The sequence below is a fragment of the Trachurus japonicus genome, chromosome 9 (genome assembly GCF_045865225.1).
Source record: "Trachurus japonicus isolate A0001 chromosome 9, Traja_1.0".
Lineage (NCBI taxonomy): Eukaryota > Metazoa > Chordata > Actinopteri > Carangiformes > Carangidae > Trachurus > Trachurus japonicus.
This window is the reverse complement of record NC_140915.1, coordinates 904,153-924,315: the sequence shown is the minus strand read 5'-3', so window position 1 is coordinate 924,315 and position 20,163 is coordinate 904,153. Positions and strand designations below refer to the sequence as shown.

The 20,163-nt window shown below is 46.1% G+C and overlaps 2 protein-coding genes across 2 annotated transcripts in view; both read left to right on the top strand.

The window, feature by feature from the left end:
• The first annotated feature begins 3,505 nt into the window (after positions 1 to 3,505).
• Positions 3,506 to 6,279, top strand: LOC146980447 (uncharacterized). Its single transcript, XM_085787956.1, has 3 exons — positions 3,506 to 3,784; positions 5,422 to 5,637; positions 5,934 to 6,279. The coding sequence occupies exons 1-3, from the start codon at positions 3,506 to 3,508 to the stop codon at positions 6,159 to 6,161; spliced, it is 723 nt and encodes a 240-aa protein (XP_085644082.1). The 3' UTR covers positions 6,162 to 6,279.
• Positions 6,280 to 12,858: 6,579 nt separating this feature from the next.
• Positions 12,859 to 20,163, top strand: part of LOC146980446 (NACHT, LRR and PYD domains-containing protein 3-like) — a 57,570-nt gene continuing 50,265 nt past the window's right edge. Inside the window, exons 1-7 of the mRNA XM_085787955.1 lie at positions 12,859 to 12,972; positions 13,636 to 13,755; positions 13,881 to 13,994; positions 16,354 to 16,432; positions 16,567 to 16,795; positions 16,949 to 18,746; positions 18,861 to 19,034. Coding sequence (XP_085644081.1) covers positions 13,685 to 13,755; positions 13,881 to 13,994; positions 16,354 to 16,432; positions 16,567 to 16,795; positions 16,949 to 18,746; positions 18,861 to 19,034 — 2,465 coding nt within the window. The 5' untranslated portion in view covers positions 12,859 to 12,972; positions 13,636 to 13,684. The remainder of the gene's footprint in view (positions 12,973 to 13,635; positions 13,756 to 13,880; positions 13,995 to 16,353; positions 16,433 to 16,566; positions 16,796 to 16,948; positions 18,747 to 18,860; positions 19,035 to 20,163) is intronic.

Sequence of the window (20,163 nt, the reverse complement as noted above, 5' to 3'; positions counted from 1 at the left end):
TTATGCTTCTTTTTTTAATGTTTTGTCTTTATGTAAAGCACATTGAGTTGCCTTGGTATGAAATGCGCTATATAAATAAAGATGCCTTGCCTTGCCTTGCCTTGCCTTGCCAACCCTCCTCTGGTCCTGTAGTGGAGCCAAGCTGGTGGTGCTACAACAGGACTGAAGTCCACTAACTAGATCCTGGTGTAGCCGATGTTCGTATCTGGTCCTCTGCGTCGTGTTTCTCTCTGCGTCATGTTTCTCTGCCCTAGGTGGGGTTCGAACCCTGGTCTCCTGCACGGCAGGCGACGATGCTAACCGCTTTGCCAAGAGGTTGACAACCACTTGGCAAGTTTGTTCTGACTGTTGGTCCGACTGTTAGTCCGACTGTTAGTCTGATTGTTAGTCTGATTGTTAGTCCGACTGGTAGTCTGATTGTTAGTCCGACTGGTAGTCTGATTGTTAGTCCGACTGGTAGTCTGATTGTTAGTCTGATTGTTAGTCCGACTGGTAGTCTGATTGTTAGTCTGATTGTTAGTCTGATTGTTAGTCTGATTGTTAGTCCGACTGGTAGTCTGATTGTTAGTCCGACTGGTAGTCTGATTGTTAGTCCGACTGGTAGTCTGATTGTTAGTCTGATTGTTAGTCCGACTGGTAGTCTGATTGTTAGTCCGACTGGTAGTCTGATTGTTAGTCTGATTGTTAGTCTGATTGTTAGTCCGACTGGTAGTCTGATTGTTAGTCCGACTGGTAGTCTGATTGTTAGTCCGACTGGTAGTCCGGCTGTTAGTCCATCAGAGAGCGGCTCTGCACAGCTGATCTGGAACTGCTTTCGATCTCACTGCGCCCTCGTTACTTGCCCAGGGAATTTCCTCAGGTATTCGTCACGCTTGTTTACATTCATCCGAAGGCGAATGAAGGGAACGCATGTGAACTTATTAATCAGGTAACACACAAGCTTCAAATGATCTCCCCTGAAGCTCCTAACTTTATTCTGGGCGACATGAACCATTGTACTTTGTGCAAAACACTAAGAGACTTCCACCAGTATGTAACATGCCCCACAAGACGAGATAAGACAATTGATCTTTGTTATGGAAATATTAAAGGGGCATATAAATCCATCTCCCTCCCGCCCCTCGGTCTGTCGGATCATAATTGCGTGCATTTAATTCCTGCATATCGCTCTGTCTTGAAGAGGGGCAAGGTGCAGCACATCCGAGTTAAGGATTGGTCAGAGGAAGCCTGCTTAACTCTTCAGGGATGTATTGAAAGCTCTGACTGGGACATGTTCACAGAGTCTTGCTCTGATATTAATGAACTGACTGATGTGATAAGCAGCTGGGTTGTCTATTGTAAAGATCATGTAATTCCTGATAAGATTGTGAAAATCTATCCGAACAATAAGCCCTGGGTGTCCAAGTCCCTTAAAATGCTACTACACCAAAAGAACAGAGCATTTAGGGAGGGGAATTCAGAGGTACTTCGCAGCCTCCAGAAAGAAATCAAACGGGAGGTCAGGGCTGGCAAAATGAGGTACAAGGCCAAGATTGAGGCTCAGCTCAAAATGAACAACCTGGGCTCTGCCTGGGACAGCATGAAGACCATTGTAGGTCTCAAAGATGATAAGCCTAAGTGTATAGAGTTAAAAGGCTACTCTTCAGATCTGCTGGTGTAAAGATGCTTTCCTTGAATTAAATGTTGCTAAGACCAAAGATATGTGTGTTGACTTCCGACAGGATGCTCCAGCTGTCCCCCAGAGCAGTGTCATAAATGGCCAAGTAGTGGAAGTAGTTAGTAGCTACAAGTATCTTGGCACCATGTTTGATAATAAATTGAAATTTGACCTCAATTCAGAAGCGCTGTGTAAGAAAGGTCAGCAGCGTCTTTTCTGCTTAAGAAAATCGGCCAAATTTCACGTGGACAAGACTTTGATGACTCTGTTCTATAGATCTTTTATTGAATCTGTTGTTTCCTTTTCTATATTTTGCTGGTATGGCAACCTTGGTACAAAGCAGAAAAATGCCCTGCAGGGCATCGTGAAGGCTGCTGGTAAAATTGTGGGGGTTCGGTTTGTCGATTTGAACTGTCTGTTTAATACTCAAGTACAGAGGAAAGCCAGGAGTATCTGTCTGGATAGTAGCCATCCTCTTAGCCCTGAGTATGTCTGGCTTCCATCTGGTGTGCGTTTATGTGCCCCGAAGGTGAAGAAGAACAGGTACAAACATTCATTCATCCCCTCCTCTATTAGGATACTCAACCTGTTGGAACAGGGTCGATGATGTTGTGATGTTGTGATGATGATGATGATGATGATGATGATGGTGGTGGTGACGATGATGATGATGATGATGATGATGATGATGATGATGATGATGATGATGATGATGATGATGATGTTGATGATGGTGATTCCTCACTGTGGCTGACACTCACTTGAACTGTCTGTTGTTGTTTATGTGATAGCTGTGATCTGTTGTATGTGTGACGGTTGTATGTACAGTAATGTTAATTTTTCTACACCTACTGCAATCAAATTGCCCAAGTTGGGACAAATAAAAATTACTTGACTTGACTTGACTAGTCCGATTGATAGTCCGACTTGTAGTCTGATTGGTAGTCCGACTGGTAGTCTGACTGGTAGTCTGATTGGTAGTCCGACTGTTGGTCCGACTGGTAGTCCGACTGGTAGTCTGATTGTTAGTCCGACTGGTAGTCTGACTGGTAGTCTGATTGTTAGTCCGACTGTTGGTCCGACTGTTAGTCCGACTGGTAGTCCGACTGGTAGTCTGATTGTTAGTCCGACTGTTAGTCTGACTGTTGGTCCGATTGTTGGTCCGACTGTTAGTCTGACTGTTGGTCCGACTGTTAGTCCAACTGTTAGTCCGACTGTTAGTCTGATTGTTAGTCTGACTATTAGTCTGATTGTTGGTCCGACTGTTAGACTGTCTGTTAGTCCAACTGTTAGTCCGACTGGTAGTCTGACTGGTAGTCCAACTGTTAGTCCGACTGTTAGACTGTCTGTTAGTCCAACTGTTAGTCCGACTGTTGGTCCGACTGGTTGTCCGACTGGTAGTCTATCTGTTGGTCCGACTGTTAGTTCGACTGTTAGTCCGACTGTTGGTTGGACTGGTAGTCCAACTGGTAGTCCGACTGGTAGTCTATCTGTTGGTCCAACATTTGGTCCGACTGGTAGTCTATCTGTTGGTTCAACTGTTGGTCCGACTGTTAGTCTATCTGTTGGTCCAACTGTTGGTCCGACTGTTAGCCTGACTGTTGGTCCAACTGTTAGCCTGACTGTTAAGGATGTTAGCCTGGTCGGGAGCAGGTTAGCTCCGTTTTCATGCAACCAAGTCCCGGCTCACTTCAGCCAGGAGAAGCAGAAACTCCTGGTTTTGTGCCACCGCCTCCGGGTGTAGATGACAGAATTCATCCTCTCACCTCCTGCTCCGATCTCTTCCCGTGTGTAGGATAACCCCGCCCACTGATGACATCACAGCCTTGGGCCGGATCACGCTCCATCATGGCCGACAGGAAGCTTCCTGGTCTAGCTGCTCCCTCCCGGTCCTCGCCGCACCACAACGGGAGCGTTGGGGGAGCCGTTCCGAAACGTTCTCCGGCCTCTCGGCAGAACGGACGTCTGGAGCCAGAACACAGTCCCCAGCCCCAGTCCGACGCCGGCAGCAGAACCCTCAGAGAGCTCAGAGCGCTCGGCCCCGAGTGCAGCTCCGGCTCCGTCAGACCCCACACTCTGAGCTCCAAGCCCAGAACCAGAACCAGAACCACGGCCAGTAGGAGCAAGGTAACTCTCACCCAAAGAGCTGGCCTGGGAGGACTGGATGGCAGACTGGTTCATGGGAAGAGAGGGCAGACCAGCTTAATGGGAGGACTGGATGGCAGACTGGTTCACGGGAAGAGAGGGCAGACCAGCTTAATGGGAGGACTGGATGGCAGACTGGTTCACGGGAAGGGAGGGCAGACCAGCTTAATGGGAGGACTGGATGGCAGACTGGTTCACGGGAAGAGAGGGCAGACCAGCTTAATGGGAGGACTGGATGGCAGACTGGTTCACGGGAAGGGAGGGCAGACCAGCTTAATGGGAGGACTGGATGGCAGACTGGTTCACGGGAAGGGAGGGCAGACCAGCTTAATGGGAGGACTGGATGGCAGACTGGTTCACGGGAAGGGAGGGCAGACCAGCTCAATGGGAGGACTGGATGGCAGACTGGTTCATAGGAAGAGAGGGCAGACCAGCTTAATGGGAGGACTGGATGGCAGACTGGTTCATGGGAAGAGAGGGCAGACCAGCTTAATGGGAGGACTGGATGGCAGACTGGTTCACGGGAAGGGAGGGCAGACCAGCTTAATGGGAGGACTGGATGGCAGACTGGTTCATGGGAAGAGAGGGCAGACCAGCTTAATGGGAGGACTGGATGGCAGACTGGTTCACGGGAAGGGAGGGCAGACCAGCTTAATGGGAGGACTGGATGGCAGACTGGTTCATAGGAAGGGAGGGCAGACCAGCTTAATGGGAGGACTGGATGGCAGACTGGTTCATGGGAAGAGAGGGCAGACCAGCTTAATGGGAGGACTGGATGGCAGACTGGTTCACGGGAAGGGAGGGCAGACCAGCTTAATGGGAGGACTGGATGGCAGACTGGTTCATGGGAAGAGAGGGCAGGCCAGCTTAATGGGAGGACTGGATGGCAGACTGGTTCATGGGAAGAGAGGGCAGACCAGCTTAATGGGAGGACTGGATGGCAGACTGGTTCACGGGAAGGGAGGGCAGACCAGCTTAATGGGAGGACTGGATGGCAGACTGGTTCATGGGAAGAGAGGGCAGACCAGCTTAATGGGAGGACTGGATGGCAGACTGGTTCACGGGAAGGGAGGGCAGACCAGCTTAATGGGAGGACTGGATGGCAGACTGGTTCATAGGAAGGGAGGGCAGACCAGCTTAATGGAGGACTGGATGGCAGACTGGTTCATGGGAAGAGAGGGCAGACCAGCTTAATGGGAGGACTGGATGGCAGACTGGTTCACGGGAAGGGAGGGCAGACCAGCTTAATGGGAGGACTGGATGGCAGACTGGTTCATGGGAAGAGAGGGCAGGCCAGCTTAATGGGACCACCTCTGTCCTTAGACCCTCACATCCACTGAGGAAAAACTCCATAGAAAACCCTTTTAACAGGGAGAAATCGGAGTGGGAGTCTGTCGGACTCTAAAGCGCTCTAAAGTTTTCATAAAAAGGATATTTATAAATGTATTTATCTTTTTATCGCTGTTGCTCACTCATTCACATTTGTCTTTAGAGATTTGGAGCCAATCCAAACCAACTAGTCTGGTACCACTGGGTTAGCAACAATAATGTCTAATGGTCAGTGAGAGTTGGCTGAATCAATACTGTCTAACGACCCTCACTGATCCCTGTTGTTGTAGCTCAGGAGCAGCCAGTCGGAGGAGCCGGAGGAGAAGGAGGAGTCGGAGGAGAAGGAGGCCTTGTGGGACCTGATCCTGGAGTGTCAGGGCCAGAGACTGGAGGAGCAGAGAGCCAGTCTCAGTCTGCTGCCGGATGCAGGAGCTGCTGCTCCGTGTGGGGAATGCTGCCCCGAGCTGGACAGTCTGGACTTCTACCACATGCTGATACACTACCAGGTAGATCGATCGATCGATCGATCTATCTATCTATCTATCTATCTATCTATCTATCTATCTATCTATCTATCTATCTATCTATCTATCTATCTATCTATCTATCTATCTATCTATCTATCTATCTATCTATCTATCTATCTATCTATCAAGTCTAAGGACAGAGGATGTTGTTACGATGCCATGTAAAGCCCTTTGAGACAAACTGTTTGTAAAAACGGGCTATACAAATAAAATTGCCTTGCCTTGCCTTGCTTATTGTTCTATTGTTCTGTTATTCTCTCTGTGTGTCGTTGCAGTCAGACCGGATGGAGGACCAGCGGAGCTCTCTTCCCGATCCGGAGGATGAGTCTGGACTTGGAGCGGTTCCGGAGGAGGATGACTTCTTCAGTCTGGTCCAGAGGGTTCAGTCCAGGAGGATGGATGAGCAGAGAGCCTCGCTGCTGACCATGCACAGCCACGAGGATGATGATGATGATGATGATGAAGCACTACCGAATGGCTCCGCCCCCCACCACCGCTGCTGAAGACCAGGGACCGGGTTTTACTGGATCAGCTGCAGGACTCGGACTGGAACCAGAATCCAGACGTTGTTGATGTGGACGAGTCCAGACAGGAAGCTGGTGAAGGTCTGATCTGAGACCAGCCACCGGCTGATCTGAGACAAGCCCCCGGCCCCCCGTGCTGCTCTGGAGGATCTGGCTCTCCTGGAGGGGCCAGACGGTGCTGCCAGCCCCACACGGCGGGGACAGACACAACTACCACAACACAGGAGCAAATAAACAGAACATCTTCAGATTCCTTCTGTTAGACCTAAAATGTTAGGAAAATACAGCCTGAGTTGAATTTGCCCGGAATTGTCCTTTAAGGTCCCTCAAATATTGGTAGAGATGTAGCTGCTGTCCATAAACAGACCCAGGTTGTGTCCGAAATCACTCCCTCCTCCCTCCTCCCTACTTACTATATAGTGAATTCAATACAGTGACTATGACTCACTGGTCAAATGAAAAAACACTTTTGACGTATTACGTTGCGTGATTAAAACATTCCGACCATGATCGTAACGGCCGTTGTAGTTACCATGGATACAACCATGGTAACGGCCGGTGTAGCATAGACCTACAGGTGTATAGGTACCAACATAAAAAGAGGAGTAAAGCAATATATTAAGCGGTAATATATATATTTAAGCATCAAAGATGTTCAATCAAACCCACATAGTTTGAAACAACGTTCAAAACACACACAGCCAGTGTCACAACTAAGCATAGCCTAAAGTCTGCTAGCTTAATGCTAACGTATAATGTAAAACACCTTAGATGGGCTAACAGAAATTAGCCTCGCTATCCAGAGTCTGTGGTCAGTTTATAACGCTTGTTAGGAAATTTGCTCCGACGTTTGTTGTGGGAGTCTGAGGAAGCCGCGACCGGACAACTCTGGCAGCTGGACACATTTATTGAGGCTGCTGCACTACTGCATTTATTTGGTAGCTACACCGGTCACTACTGCATTTATTTGGTAGCTACACCGGTCACTACTGCATTTATTTGGTAGCTACACCGGTCACTACTGCATTTATTTGGTAGCTACACCGGTCGCTACTTCATTTATTTGGTAGCTACACCGGTCACTACTTCATTTATTTGGTAGCTACACCGGTCACTACTTCATTTATTTGGTAGCTACACCGGTCACTACTTCATTTATTTGGTAGCTACACCGGTCACTACTTCATTTATTTGGTAGCTACACCGGTCACTACTGCATTTATTTGGTAGCTACACCGGTCGCTCTGGGCCGCTGTGGTAACAGCCATCCGTGACCGCATTGCATGATGGGATATCTTGCTCCGGTTAGTGACCATCGGATGTTCACTACATTTGGTGGTGAATTGTGGGATAGATTCAGTCACTATATAGTGAACATTAATAATCACTAAACATTCAGACACCACTACAACAACTGGTCACTAGAGAGAGAGGAGGGGGTTAGGACACAGACCCAGTCTCAGTCTGGTCCAGGTTCTGGGAGGTTCTGGACTGGTATATGTTCCCGTAGCTGAAACCACGCTGGAGACCATGAATCCTGATCCACCAGAACCGGTACAAACCGGTTCAGACCTGGACCCTCTGGCTCTGAGATGTAACCTGTAACAGCAGTAGAAAGTGTTTTAACTTGGTTCAGATTGTAAATGTTCATCTAACAAACATGTTGGAGTCTGTTTGTCCTCAGAGTTTAAAGAGTTTAAAGGGACAACGAGGAGTTTTGTAAAAGCGAAGTGTTTTCACACTACATTTAGGAGCCTCCGCGCACCGTGAAATTCTTTGACCGGCGCAAGACAGACTCATGTTTTCATTCATCAAGAATTAAAGTCAGAGGTTGGAAGACGATCACATACCGTCGTAGTTGTTGTCGTAGCCCAGCATTTCCACCACCACTAATAATAACAAAATAACGATAGAGACAAAACCATATATTTATGGAAAAAGGGCCCATTAACAAGTGGTAACGTAGATTCATCCACATTAACGTGAAACTTTTTTATTGTCGCGGAATTTTTCGTTCTGCCGAAGGAGAAACTCCTTGTTGTCCCTTTAAAGGAGCAGTCTGTAGGTTTTGGTTTACCATCAGCGCTGAGAGGTTCAGCTCTATGATACATCCCATAAAGTCAGTAGAGTTTCAGCTCTATGTTACATACCATAATGTGAGTGGAGGTTTTAATCTGTAAGTGAATAAACAGCAGCTGGATGTGGACACGACTCTGTGCTAATGTTTATGTATTTGTGTATTTTAAATGTTTCAGGAGAGCAATCAGAAACTAGAACATTTCCTCTGGGGAAATTTTGAGAGGCCCACGGGGCTACTGCCAGTTTTGCCATCTCTGTCAACAGGGGAATCAAACCCACGATCTTAAAGCAGAAGTAAGCGATCCGGTCATTTTGGCTAATGCTGCGTTCCAGGCAGGCTTTTTTTTTTACAGTTTCAAGTCACAACTTACGACTTTGTAGCGTTCCAGGCAACCCACTCATGTTTTTCCGACCTGTTTTACCTGTGAAAGTCACTATAACGGCCACTCGTAACTTCCGACCCGTGAACTCGTACCAGATCGAACTGGTACGACTTCACAGGTCGGAAAAACACGAGTTACGGGTTGCCCTGAACGCACCATAACGTCTTGTCAGCCGATGGAGTTAGCAGCCCCCGCCCTCGTCATGGATCTATTGGTCCTCGTCCCTACGTCACCCGCGGTGGGCGGAGACAGCGACGCACGGCACGTAGCCCCGAACGAGGATGTGACACAATGACGTCGTGCTGCGTTCGAGATTACTCGGAATTCAGAAAGTCCCAAAACTCCGAGATCCGACTTCAAACCGTTCAAAGAGACGCACAACGCCAGAATAACAAAAAAAAAAGACGTTAAAGGAGCATTATCGCAAATCCAAATTATTAATTCGGCCACTAGCTTATCAGATATATACAAGCGGGCAGCTGTCAGATAGAGAGAGGAGCCTCGTTTAGTCCTCCCCTTCTCCCCCTCCTCCTCCTCCTCCTCCCTCCCCCCTCCTCCTCCCTCACCAGGCTGAATGAACGTGCAATCGCGGGAAAGGAAAAAGAAAACTCGCTAGTGGAAGCGGCAGCTCTACTCGCGCACAACCACAACAACGGCAACAACAGCAACTGCAACTTCCTCCTACAAATGTATGATGGTTGGTGTGACGTGCAGACCGCAGTGGGCCGATTCAGTGACTGTGAGCAGCCTAACACTGCTACATTACAATTTACTGTTGCATTTTTCCGGTTCGGAGGTCGGATTTGCGAGTTCCGAGTGCAATTGAACGCAGCAAGCACCGGGCCGGCTTGGATCATAACAAAGACAAATGCTGCATTTGCCCCACGGACACTACACTGTTGGCGATTTTTTTTGTAAATTTAGTTATGGCTCCCCCCAACCCATCTTTTGCATATTTCAGTTTGTTTTATGCTATTACTGCTGTATTTGCGATAATGCTCCTTTAAAGTAGGCTACATGAAATTAAAATAAATAATAATAATAATAACTAGAAAAAACATTTCCAAGAATGGAAATGGTGTGAATGCTGAAAGCAATGCTGAATGAGCTGAAGAAAGAAAGAAAGAAAGAAAGAAAGAAAGAAAGAAAGAAAGAAAGAAAGAAAGAAGAAGAAGAAAAGGACAGAAGATAAGAAAGAAAATGGGAAGGGTAGATGGAGAAAGAAAGAAAGAACAAAAGGACAGAAAGAAAGAAGACACAGAGAGAAGGGTAGATAGAGAAAGAAAAAGGTAAGAAAAACAGAATAATAGAAGATAAAGAGAATAGAGAATGAATGAAAGAGACAGAGGGGTAGTAAGAAAGAAGGAAAGAAATTGGGGTGGATAAATGAAAGAGAGAGATATACAGAGAGCGGTAGAAAGAAAGAAAGAAAGAAAGAAAGAAAGAAAGAAAGAAAGAAAGAAAGAAAGAAAAAAAGGGGGTAGAAACAAAGAAAGAGAAAAGGAGTAGAAAGAAAGACAGAACAAAAGAAAGAAACAAAGAAGTAAAAAGAAATGGGGTAAAAGAAAGAAAGAAAGATAGAAGAAAAAGAGAAAAAGAGAGAGAGAAAGATAGATAGAAAGAGGTAGATGGATGGATGGATAGAGAGGGAAAGATAGAAAGAAGTTATGTAAAATACAAATGAAGGAGTAAAAGAAAGAAAGAAAAAGAGAGAAAAAAGAGACAAAGGGTTGTGTTTGTGTGTTTGTTTGTTTGTGTATGCGTGCATGTGTGACTGTGTGTGAGTGTCTGTGTGTGTCTGTCTGTGTGAGTGTGATGCCTGTGTTTGTGCGTGGACATCCTCTGTCAGTCTGGTTTATCATGTGTCTGTGTGGGGCTGTGTTTAAAAACATCTTAACGAGCGGCCAGGCTGCACCTGCACTGTTCTATTTATAGACTTTGATAACGAGCTGGCCGCTACAGCTGGCCAACTGCACACAGAGCAGAGCAGAGCAGAGAGATTTGAGCTCTGTGCAGCTTCCGAAAACAGCCCATAAAAAGAGAACCGTACCTCTTATCAGAATGTGGCCATGACTACTGGGGCAAGGAGACCTTCCTGAGCACATTGATGTGCATTAAATGTTTGTAGGGCAAAAACTTTTCTCAGGGTCGCAAGGTAGAAAAGGGGGGCATTTCTGCTTTTCTAAAAAAATCAGCTCCTACTTTTATATTGAAGTGGATGAGCCACTGGAGCGGGTCTAGCTGCACAATTAGGCTCATAGAGACAATTCTGTAAGTGTGTCTGCTGTTTTGAGCACATCAAATGAGACACGACAAGTGTGGCTACAAACCGGTGAGGAAATCATGTGTCTAGAGTTTAATTTGTGGCCGTGCTGGCAATTTATCCAGAAAAAACCCTGAATGTTTTTTCGATCCCTCTCACTCTAGCGATGATGTCACTCACTCTGACCCAACCCCATACACACTCATTGAAAAGTGTGAAATTTGTCAGAAATCATGGACGCTTTAAAGGCTGAAAGAAGTAAGAAGATTTGAAGAGTTTCAAGACTGTTCCAATGCATTCCCTATGGGGAAAAAAAATCAGAAATAGTTGAATATTGCAAAAAGTATGAATAGTTGAAAAGAGAAAAGACATAGCACACCTGTCCCGAAAAGGCTGAACATTTTGATGTGAGAATTGTTGAAATAGCACAAAGTATGAAGGACTAGTTAAGTGTCAAAAGTATAAAGAAAATGGCCGAACAGAAGAACAATAGTGTGAATGCTGGAAGAATAAATAACCAAAACCATTTACTACCTACACCGAGACACACTTTCAAATTCATATTCAAAGTGTTTCACGCAGCTAAGTTGCCTCATATGTGAACACCTGCAGTCCCTCCACTCTTTTACGTGTTTTCCCTGTGGATGGTTTAATAGGAACTTTTTTTAATGCAATGAAAATGATTTGATTTTGCCCACAACATGCTTTCAGACAAAAGCAGGGCACAAAAAACAGCAGTGAACAATGAGTCTGTACTTCACAGTTCTTCTACTGTGTAATATTTTAAAGTGGGAGAAATAAACAGCAGTAAAAACACCAGTCTCTCCACTCAGATTATAACATCGTGGAAAAGCAAAAGATGATGCAGGACAACCAAAGTTCTTTAGGCTTTCTTTTACTAGGCCTCAGGCCATCAGACATAGACACACACAGGGGGAGGGGTACAAGACAAAAGCTCTTCCTCATATAGACTTCCTGGATGCAGGGTAAAGCTGGCAAAGCCTAGAGCTCCCTCTAGGTCAAGACTAAGCAAAGTCAGGATACTACATTCCTCCACAGATCATGTGACTTCCTCCCCTCCCCCCACTGCCTGTTTAGAGTTTACTTTCACTTTTGAGCCAGCGTCTTTCGTGGCAGTTCTTTTTCAGCTGTTAAGGTAAGGTAAAAGTTAAAATGTTTGATCGCTGATCAATATGGGCTGTAACTGCCTATCACTAATTACAGACTGTTAGATGGCGTTTTCTCCATAACTTCCAGTGTTTTAAAATTCTTGTGTGAATGCGTATGTAGTAGGCTGTGTCTCCCAATATGTGTCCCCTGTGTTCCTTGTTTTTATCATGTAAAGCACTTTGAGCTGTCGTGGGCATGAAAAGTGCCATACAAATAAAGCCTGATTGATTGATTGATCATTGATCAATACTGCGTATCACTAATCAATACCAATACTGCCTATCACAGATCAATACTGAACACCTCATGTTGTTATCAGGGTTTTCCTGAGACTTTACTGATTATTGATTTTCCAGTGTTGATCAATGTTCAGCAACAGGTTCTTCACAGTAACTGAGTACATTTAGTGCAGTACAGTTGTGAGGTATTTGTACTTTCCTTGAGTATTTCCTTGTTGAGCTACTTCCTGCTTGTACTGCAGCTCATGTACCTGACAGGTGGAGCTACTGGTCACTTTCCAGCTGCAGGTTGTAGATTAAAAACACTGTCTTTGTGTCCCCACCATTCATGTCTGTGATTACACACAGCAAACACTCTGGGTTATTGATTATTGGACACAAATCATCAATATTGTTCTGAAGAATTTTTTTAGAGCTGCAACAGTTTTACATTTTTCAAGCAGAAATGTTCAGTTTTTAGCCTCAAACACTGAAGAATTCCTTGTTTTCTTTGACTGTAAACTGAATGTTTTTGTCTCTTTGATTGTTGCTGTGGACAAAACAAGACATGGCCTCAGACTGAGACCAACTTTGTTTCCTGAAATTTGATGGAGCAGACGATGAATGGATTGACAGAGACAATAAGTGAAGAGTCTTGTTCTCTCTCTGAATTTCCAGTGAGTGAAATGACTGAATGTTGTGATAATGAAGCTGTGAGGTGAAATAAGTTCACTACCTACACCGGGACAAACTTTGCATTCAAAGTGCTTCACGTAGCTAAGGTGCCTAACGTGTGAACACCTACAGCCCCTTACTCTTTTTCCTGTTTTCTCCGTGGATGGTTTAATAGGAACTCTTTTTTTAAAATGCAATGAAATGTATTTTATTTTGGCCACAACATGCTTTTAGACAAAAACAGGGCACAAAACAAAACAGCAGTGACCTTGTGCAATATAATCATACTAAAACCATGAGGCAGCTCATTACTGCTGCTTAGTGCCTACCCTCTACAATGCAGCCGTCTGGTCCAACGTAGAAACATGAGTCACAGTTCTTCTACTGTGTAATGTTTTAAATATTTAGGGTTCAGTGGGAGAAATAAACTGCAGCAAAAACACCAGTCTCTCCACTCAGATCTGCAGCTTCATGACGCCATCTAGTGGACTGATAGTAGAAGTACAGCAGCTGATGGCAGCTTCCTCTTCCTCACTGCTGTGTGACTGCATTCAGCTGACACTGATATGAAGCAGAGGAGAAGAGCCAATCAGAGGAGGAGCAGCTGGAGACATGATGGACATGTGAGCTGCTGTGCACATGAATGATGTGTGTTTCCTCTGCAGGTGAAGCTACAAAGTGTGTGTGAGCTGATGTGGATGTGAGCTCAGCAGCATGGATCAGTGTGAGGACAGAGAGGAGGGAGCCCCTCCCTCTAAAACCAAGAGCCAGACCACAGGTCAAAGGTCAGAATTAAAACAGTCAGACTTTTCTCTCTAAAAGTCAGTTGTTGTGTTTATTAAAAAATTGAAGATATTTTTCATCAGTTTTTCTCCAACATGCAGATTTATCAGTTGTGTTGTTGTTTCAGGATGCAGCAGCAGAAACCAGACTCTCCTGAACCCAGCTGTCTGTCTTTAAAGAGCGACCGGTCAAAGGGAAGGTTCATTGACTTTAAAGGAGGACTAGGTTCAGCTGATCAGATGTAAGACAAAACTAGATTTCAAAGCTTTCGAGTCTCTGTTGAACGTTCTTCCTGTGGAGTCAAATTTCAATGATTCTCCATAAAATCTGAGTTATAACTCGGATACACATTGGCCCTCATTTATGAAACTTGCGTACACCAAAAAAATGGGTGTACACCAAATTCATTATTTATGAATAATGAATAATATTTATTAATCTGAGCGTGAGTGTACGGTACGCACAAATCTCACGCCAGCTCTGACCAGGTGTACGCACATTTGGAACCAGCGTAGAACATGCAGGAAGGAGTGCTGCTGTGTCAAAATGATTATTAAACCATAGTCTAATAACGCAGTGATGTGGATCACATGTTGTTGTTGTTTATATTGATAAAAAGATAAAAAGTAGCCCTCAGTCTCTCTCTCTGCCGGGCACCAGGGGGTGGGGGGCTCCGCTACCTGCCCAGGTGCAGCTGATCTCCGCGGCGGACTGTTTTTTTTTTTTCTTCCCCGCCACCGGGACCTGTCAGCGGGAGATCGAGCCGGTGTTTCACATCCCTCCATCAGCTGAACCATGCCAGCGATGCTGATGGTCATAAAGTCGCGTTCGCAGCAGTAATATGCCAAATGATTTCTCCTCAGTCACTTGTGTTTAGTAAACTGCAGCAGCATTTCATGAGATCGCTGGGTTTCCTGACGTGGTCGGTGACACGTGCGTCTGCAGCCTCCATCCACCGGGATAACGCTTATCGGGGACAGCTCTCCATTCCGACACACCTCCACTTCGACACCCCGCTGTTCCGAAATACCCCCACTTCGAAACACCGCTACTCCGACACCCCCTCCTCCCCCCCGCAGCTGTCCAAGGTGCTGAACCGCGTGACCTTGTTTACATTCTGCTTTGTGGCTTGTCTGTGAAACGTGCGCTGCTCAGAGACTGGGCAGATCTGTCCCACTTGCTTTCTCCCAGACTCCGTTGTTGGAGATCTCCCACACAGTAATAGAAATACACTTTTTTTCTTTTTCTCCCCCCCTCCTCCGCTCGAGCGCGGCTGAAGCCGGCTTGAGCTCACAGGGGCGCGAGGCTGCTGCAGCCACCGCTCGTGCTGACAGCTGACTGAGGGAGATGCTTTGGTTGGATTTAGGCAATGAAGAAAGGAGTTGGTTAAGTTTAGTAAAAAGACCAGGTAGAGGCTAGACAGGCTAGAAGCATAATGAACATTATAAGTCATTAATACAGTATGAAGTATTTGCTTGTTTTGCAGTTAATTATGCACATGATCCGTTTGACCCCAAAAAGGAAAAAAGGATCACTGCGCACTGCACAGCCTCTGGTTCCTTTCTGATTAGGTCCGTCTGTCCGTTCGGAGTGGGGGGGTTTCCCCCACTGGCCTTTTCGGAGTAGCGGGGTCTTTAGAAAAAATAGAAAACCCCGCTATTACGATGAATGGAAGTCTATTGTCGGAAAGGCGGGGCTTCGGAAAGGCGGGGTGTAACCACGCTTATCAATCACAAAATCTATCAATCTATCAATGTCCAGATATTTAATGTTGCCGCCCTCTCCCTGTTCAACGCGGTAACGCCAGTAAAGTCCCTCTTCTTGGCCGTCTTCCGTGTCTCCATGTGGTAAAAGGGGCAGGGCGACGCCTCTAAAGCAGGAATATATCGGGGCGTGACATTTAAATGACGCTCGTTTTCAGCCGCCTGATTTATCACCACCACGCCGGTTCTACGCCGAAATCAGCAGCGTACACACTTTTAGTAAATCACACGTGACACTTGGCGTACACTGATATTTACACCAGAATCTACACCAGATCCTGCGCAAGTTTGATAAATGAGGGCCATTGTCCCTACCTGAACATCCACATGTTAAAGGACAAGTGACGTCTTTTACAACCTGGACCTTATTTCTGGCATAAAAATACTCACCCATGTAACTCTGGTGTCACTTTGGACAATATTTAGGTCCATTCAAGAGTTTATGAATATAGCCATATAGTGGGAGTGATTGGGGCACTGAAATGCAAATAACACATTATCTGTTATCGTCATCCAGGGTCTGCAGAAAGCTGACAAATATTCAGCCAGGTTGCATAAAACTGCAAAACTTTTCTGTATTCATGTTCCATGTATCTAAATTATTTAAAGAGCAACCGGTCAAAGGGCCGGATCATTGACTTTAAAGGAGGACGTGGATCATCTGATCCGATCAGACTCAGGTTATTGTAGAAATGAACCAGTTTGTATGATGTGTTGTTGGACCAGGTCTGAAACCAAAGTGTCTGTGTCTGTTGTGAACGTCCTCAGGGGACATATAAAGTCCATCTTGTATTATCTCTCTGTCCTAATGTTGACTTGACACTGATTCCTCCACAGAGTGGAGCAGGAGAGCTCAGAGGTTCCCAGTGGTCAGTCTGCCCAGCAGCATCAAACACACCTGGACTCCATATTTATGGTGAGGACATGTCCAACAGCTGCTGTTACATCTGTTGTGTTCAGCATCATCTCCATGCTGCACTTTGACACCAGTGGATTGTCAGTCTGTCAGGTTTTAGTTTGATGCTGTCACTCATAGAGTTTCTGTTCCAGCTGCTGGAGGAGAACATGGTCACTTTTGTGAAGAACGAGCTGAAGAAGATCCACAAGCTGCTGAGTCCAGATTACCCAGAATTCTCAGGGAGTCAGAGGGAGGATGAGGAGGTGTTAGATGGTGAGGATGAAGAGCAGAGGAGGAGCAGCAGAGAGGCATTAGTGAAGATCACAGTGAACTTCCTGAGGAGGATGAAGCAGGAGGAGCTGGCTGAGCGTCTGCAGAGCAGTAAGAGGATTTCTCTAAAGATTCAACATGATGGACAAATGAGACGTTCACTGACATCAGCACATGGAGGGAAACATGTTCATAAAGTCGTTATTTAGAGGAATTATCATGTTATATTTTCTTATTGGTCTGATTTCTTGTGTTTTCATTCAGAACATTTTACTGCAGTTTGTCGTCGTAAACTCAAATCTGCCCTGAAGAAGAAGTTCCAGTGTGTGTTTGAGGGGATCTCTAAAGCAGGAAACCCAACCCTTCTGAAACAGATCTACACAGAGCTCTACATCACAGAGGGAGGGGCTGGAGAGGTCAATGATGAACATGAGGTCAGACAGATTGAAACAGCGTCCAGGAAACCAGACAGACCAGAAAAAACCATCAGACAAGAAGACATCTTTAAAGCCCCACCTGGAAGAGACCGACCAATCAGAAGAGTGATGACAAAGGGAGTGGCTGGCATTGGGAAAACAGTCTTAACACAGAAGTTCACTCTGGACTGGGCTGAAGACAAAGACAACCAGGACATACACTTCACATTTCCCTTCACCTTCAGAGAGCTGAATGTGCTGAAAGAGAAAAAGTTCAGCTTGGTGGAACTTGTTCATCACTTCTTCTCTGAAACCAAAGAAGCAGGAATCTGCAGGTTTGATCAGTTCCAGGTCGTCTTCATCTTTGACGGTCTGGACGAGTATCGACTTCCTCTGGACTTCCACAACACTGAGATCCTGACTGATGTGACAGAGTCCACCTCAGTCAACGTGCTGCTGACCAACCTCATCAGGGGGAACCTGCTTCCCTCTGCTCGCCTCTGGATAACCACACGACCTGCAGCGGCCAATCAGATCCCTAATCAGTGTGTTGACATGGTGACAGAGGTCAGAGGGTTCACTGACCAACAGAAGGAGGAGTACTTCAGGAAGAGGTTCAGAGATAAGAAGCAGGCCAGAAAGATCATCTCCCACATCAAGACCTCACGAAGCCTCCACATCATGTGCCACATCCCAGTCTTCTGCTGGATCACTGCTACAGTTCTGAAGAAGCTGTTGAGGACCAGAAAGGGAGGAGAGCTGCCCAAGACCCTGACTGAGATGTACATCCACTTCCTGGTGGTTCATCTAAAACTGAAGAAGGTCAAGTATGAAGAAGGAGCTGAGACAGATCCACACTGGAGTCCAGAGAGCAGGAAGATGATTGAGTCTCTGGGAGAACTGGCTTTTGAGCAGCTGCAGAAAGGAAACCTGATCTTCTATGAATCAGACCTGACAGAGTGTGGCATCGATATCAGAGCAGCCTCAGTGTACTCAGGAGTGTTCACACAGATCTTTAAAGAGGAGAGAGGCCTGTACCAGGACAAGGTGTTCTGCTTCGTCCATCTGAGTGTTCAGGAGTTTCTGGCTGCTCTTCATGTCCATCTGACCTTCATCAACTCTGGACTCAACCTGATGTCACAACAGCAAACAACATCCAGGTGGTCTCAAGTGTTTAGAGACAAATCTACACCTTTCTACCAGAGCGCTGTGGACGAGGCCTTACAGAGTCCAAATGGACACCTGGACTTGTTCCTCCGCTTCCTCCTGGGTCTTTCACTGGAGACCAATCAGAATCTCCTACGAGGTCTGATGACTCAGACAAGAAGTGACTCACAGTCCAATCAGGAAACAGTCCAGTACATCAAGGAGAAGATTGAAGAGACTCCCTCTGCAGAGAAAAGCATCAACCTGTTCCACTGTCTGAATGAACTGAATGATCGTTCTCTAGTGGAGGAGATCCAACAGTCCCTGAGTTCAGGACGTCTCTCCACAGATAAACTGTCTCCTGGTCAATGGTCGGCTCTGGGCTTCGTCTTACTGTCATCAGAAGAAGATCTGGACGAGTTTGAACTGAAGAAATACTCTGCTTCAGAGGAGGCTCTTCTGAGGCTGCTGCCAGTGGTCAAAGCCTCCAACAAAGCTCTGTAAGTGTAGAGATAGTTGGATTTATTCATCATTGTATAAAAACACTTCTGTCTTTTCAACAGGACAGAAAATAAATCCCTTTCTTCTTTAATTCCTCATGATCATCTCTTCAGACTGAGCGGCTGTAACCTCTCAGAGAGAAGCTGTGAAGCTCTGTCCTCAGTCCTCAGCTCCCAGTCCTCTAGTCTGAGACACCTGGACCTGAGTAACAACAACCTGCAGGACTCAGGAGTGAAGCTGTTGTCTGGTGGACTGGAGAGTCCACACTGTAGACTGGAGACTCTCAGGTGAGGATCCATCCAGCTGTTTATCTGATGCCACTTGAACACAGCAGCAGGTGTTGACAGAGGTTTCCTGTGTGTTGTTGTGTGTGTTCAGTCTGTCAGGATGTCTGGTCACAGAGGAAGGTTGTGCTTCTCTGGCTTCAGCTCTGAGCTCCAACCCCTCCCATTTGAGAGAGCTGGACCTGAGCTACAACCATCCAGGAGCCTCAGGAGTGAAGCTGCTGTCTGCTGGACTGAATGATCCAGACTGGAGACTGGACTCTCTCAGGTATGGAGAGGCTGCTGCAGCCACACACACTGTCTGATAGAGGAGGAGGAGCTGGAACATTTTCTATGGCCCCGTTCACACCTGGTCACACCTGGTATTAAAGCTATAGTCTACGTTTTGAAAGAGGATGAGAAAAATTTGAAAAAAGCACCTCTCACACACCCCCGCCCCTCCCCTCTGAGCTCGTATGGCCCCTAACCCTAACCCTGAAGCCAAAATCTCAGAGTGTTTCAAACATGAGCTGTGCAGCTTTCATCAGTCACAGTGATGAACTACTGGGATCAGGAGTTTCTCCTCCTGATGACTTCAGTGTCTCATCATGACTCACTGTTTCATATTCAGTAGAAGAGGTCTCAATGATGAAACCAGATGTTGGCAGCTGTGCTCTGAGTCTCTCAAGATGTTTTGATCAGACTTTATTTCAGAGTTGATGAGGAAACATTTCAGCTGCTGCTGGTTTAAAGTTATGGTTGGTAATCATGTTCAGAAACACTTTTTGTTATACTGGGTGAAATGGTCCTTCCATCCTGAGAGTAGTCAATACATTATCTATTCAGAAAAAGGAACAAAAACAATCGGACCTCTGTGGCAGCTGCAGGATAGACAAAACTCTGACCAATACATGCTTTTCGCTCCGAGAAGGAAAAACCGATCAGATGCCTTCATGTCTGGTTCTGCCTATGCCCAATCAAGCTGCCATCTCACTCTCTCGCGTGCGTGATCACAGTCTTCACCCAGGTCCACGTAAAGGTGAAGGCGTGGCTTCAGAGAGAAGTCTGAGGAAAGGGGCTGGGACTTTTGACTTTGTATTTTCAAAATGTGGCCAGATAGAAGCGTTTTTCCAGAGTCTCCAACCCTCTCTGT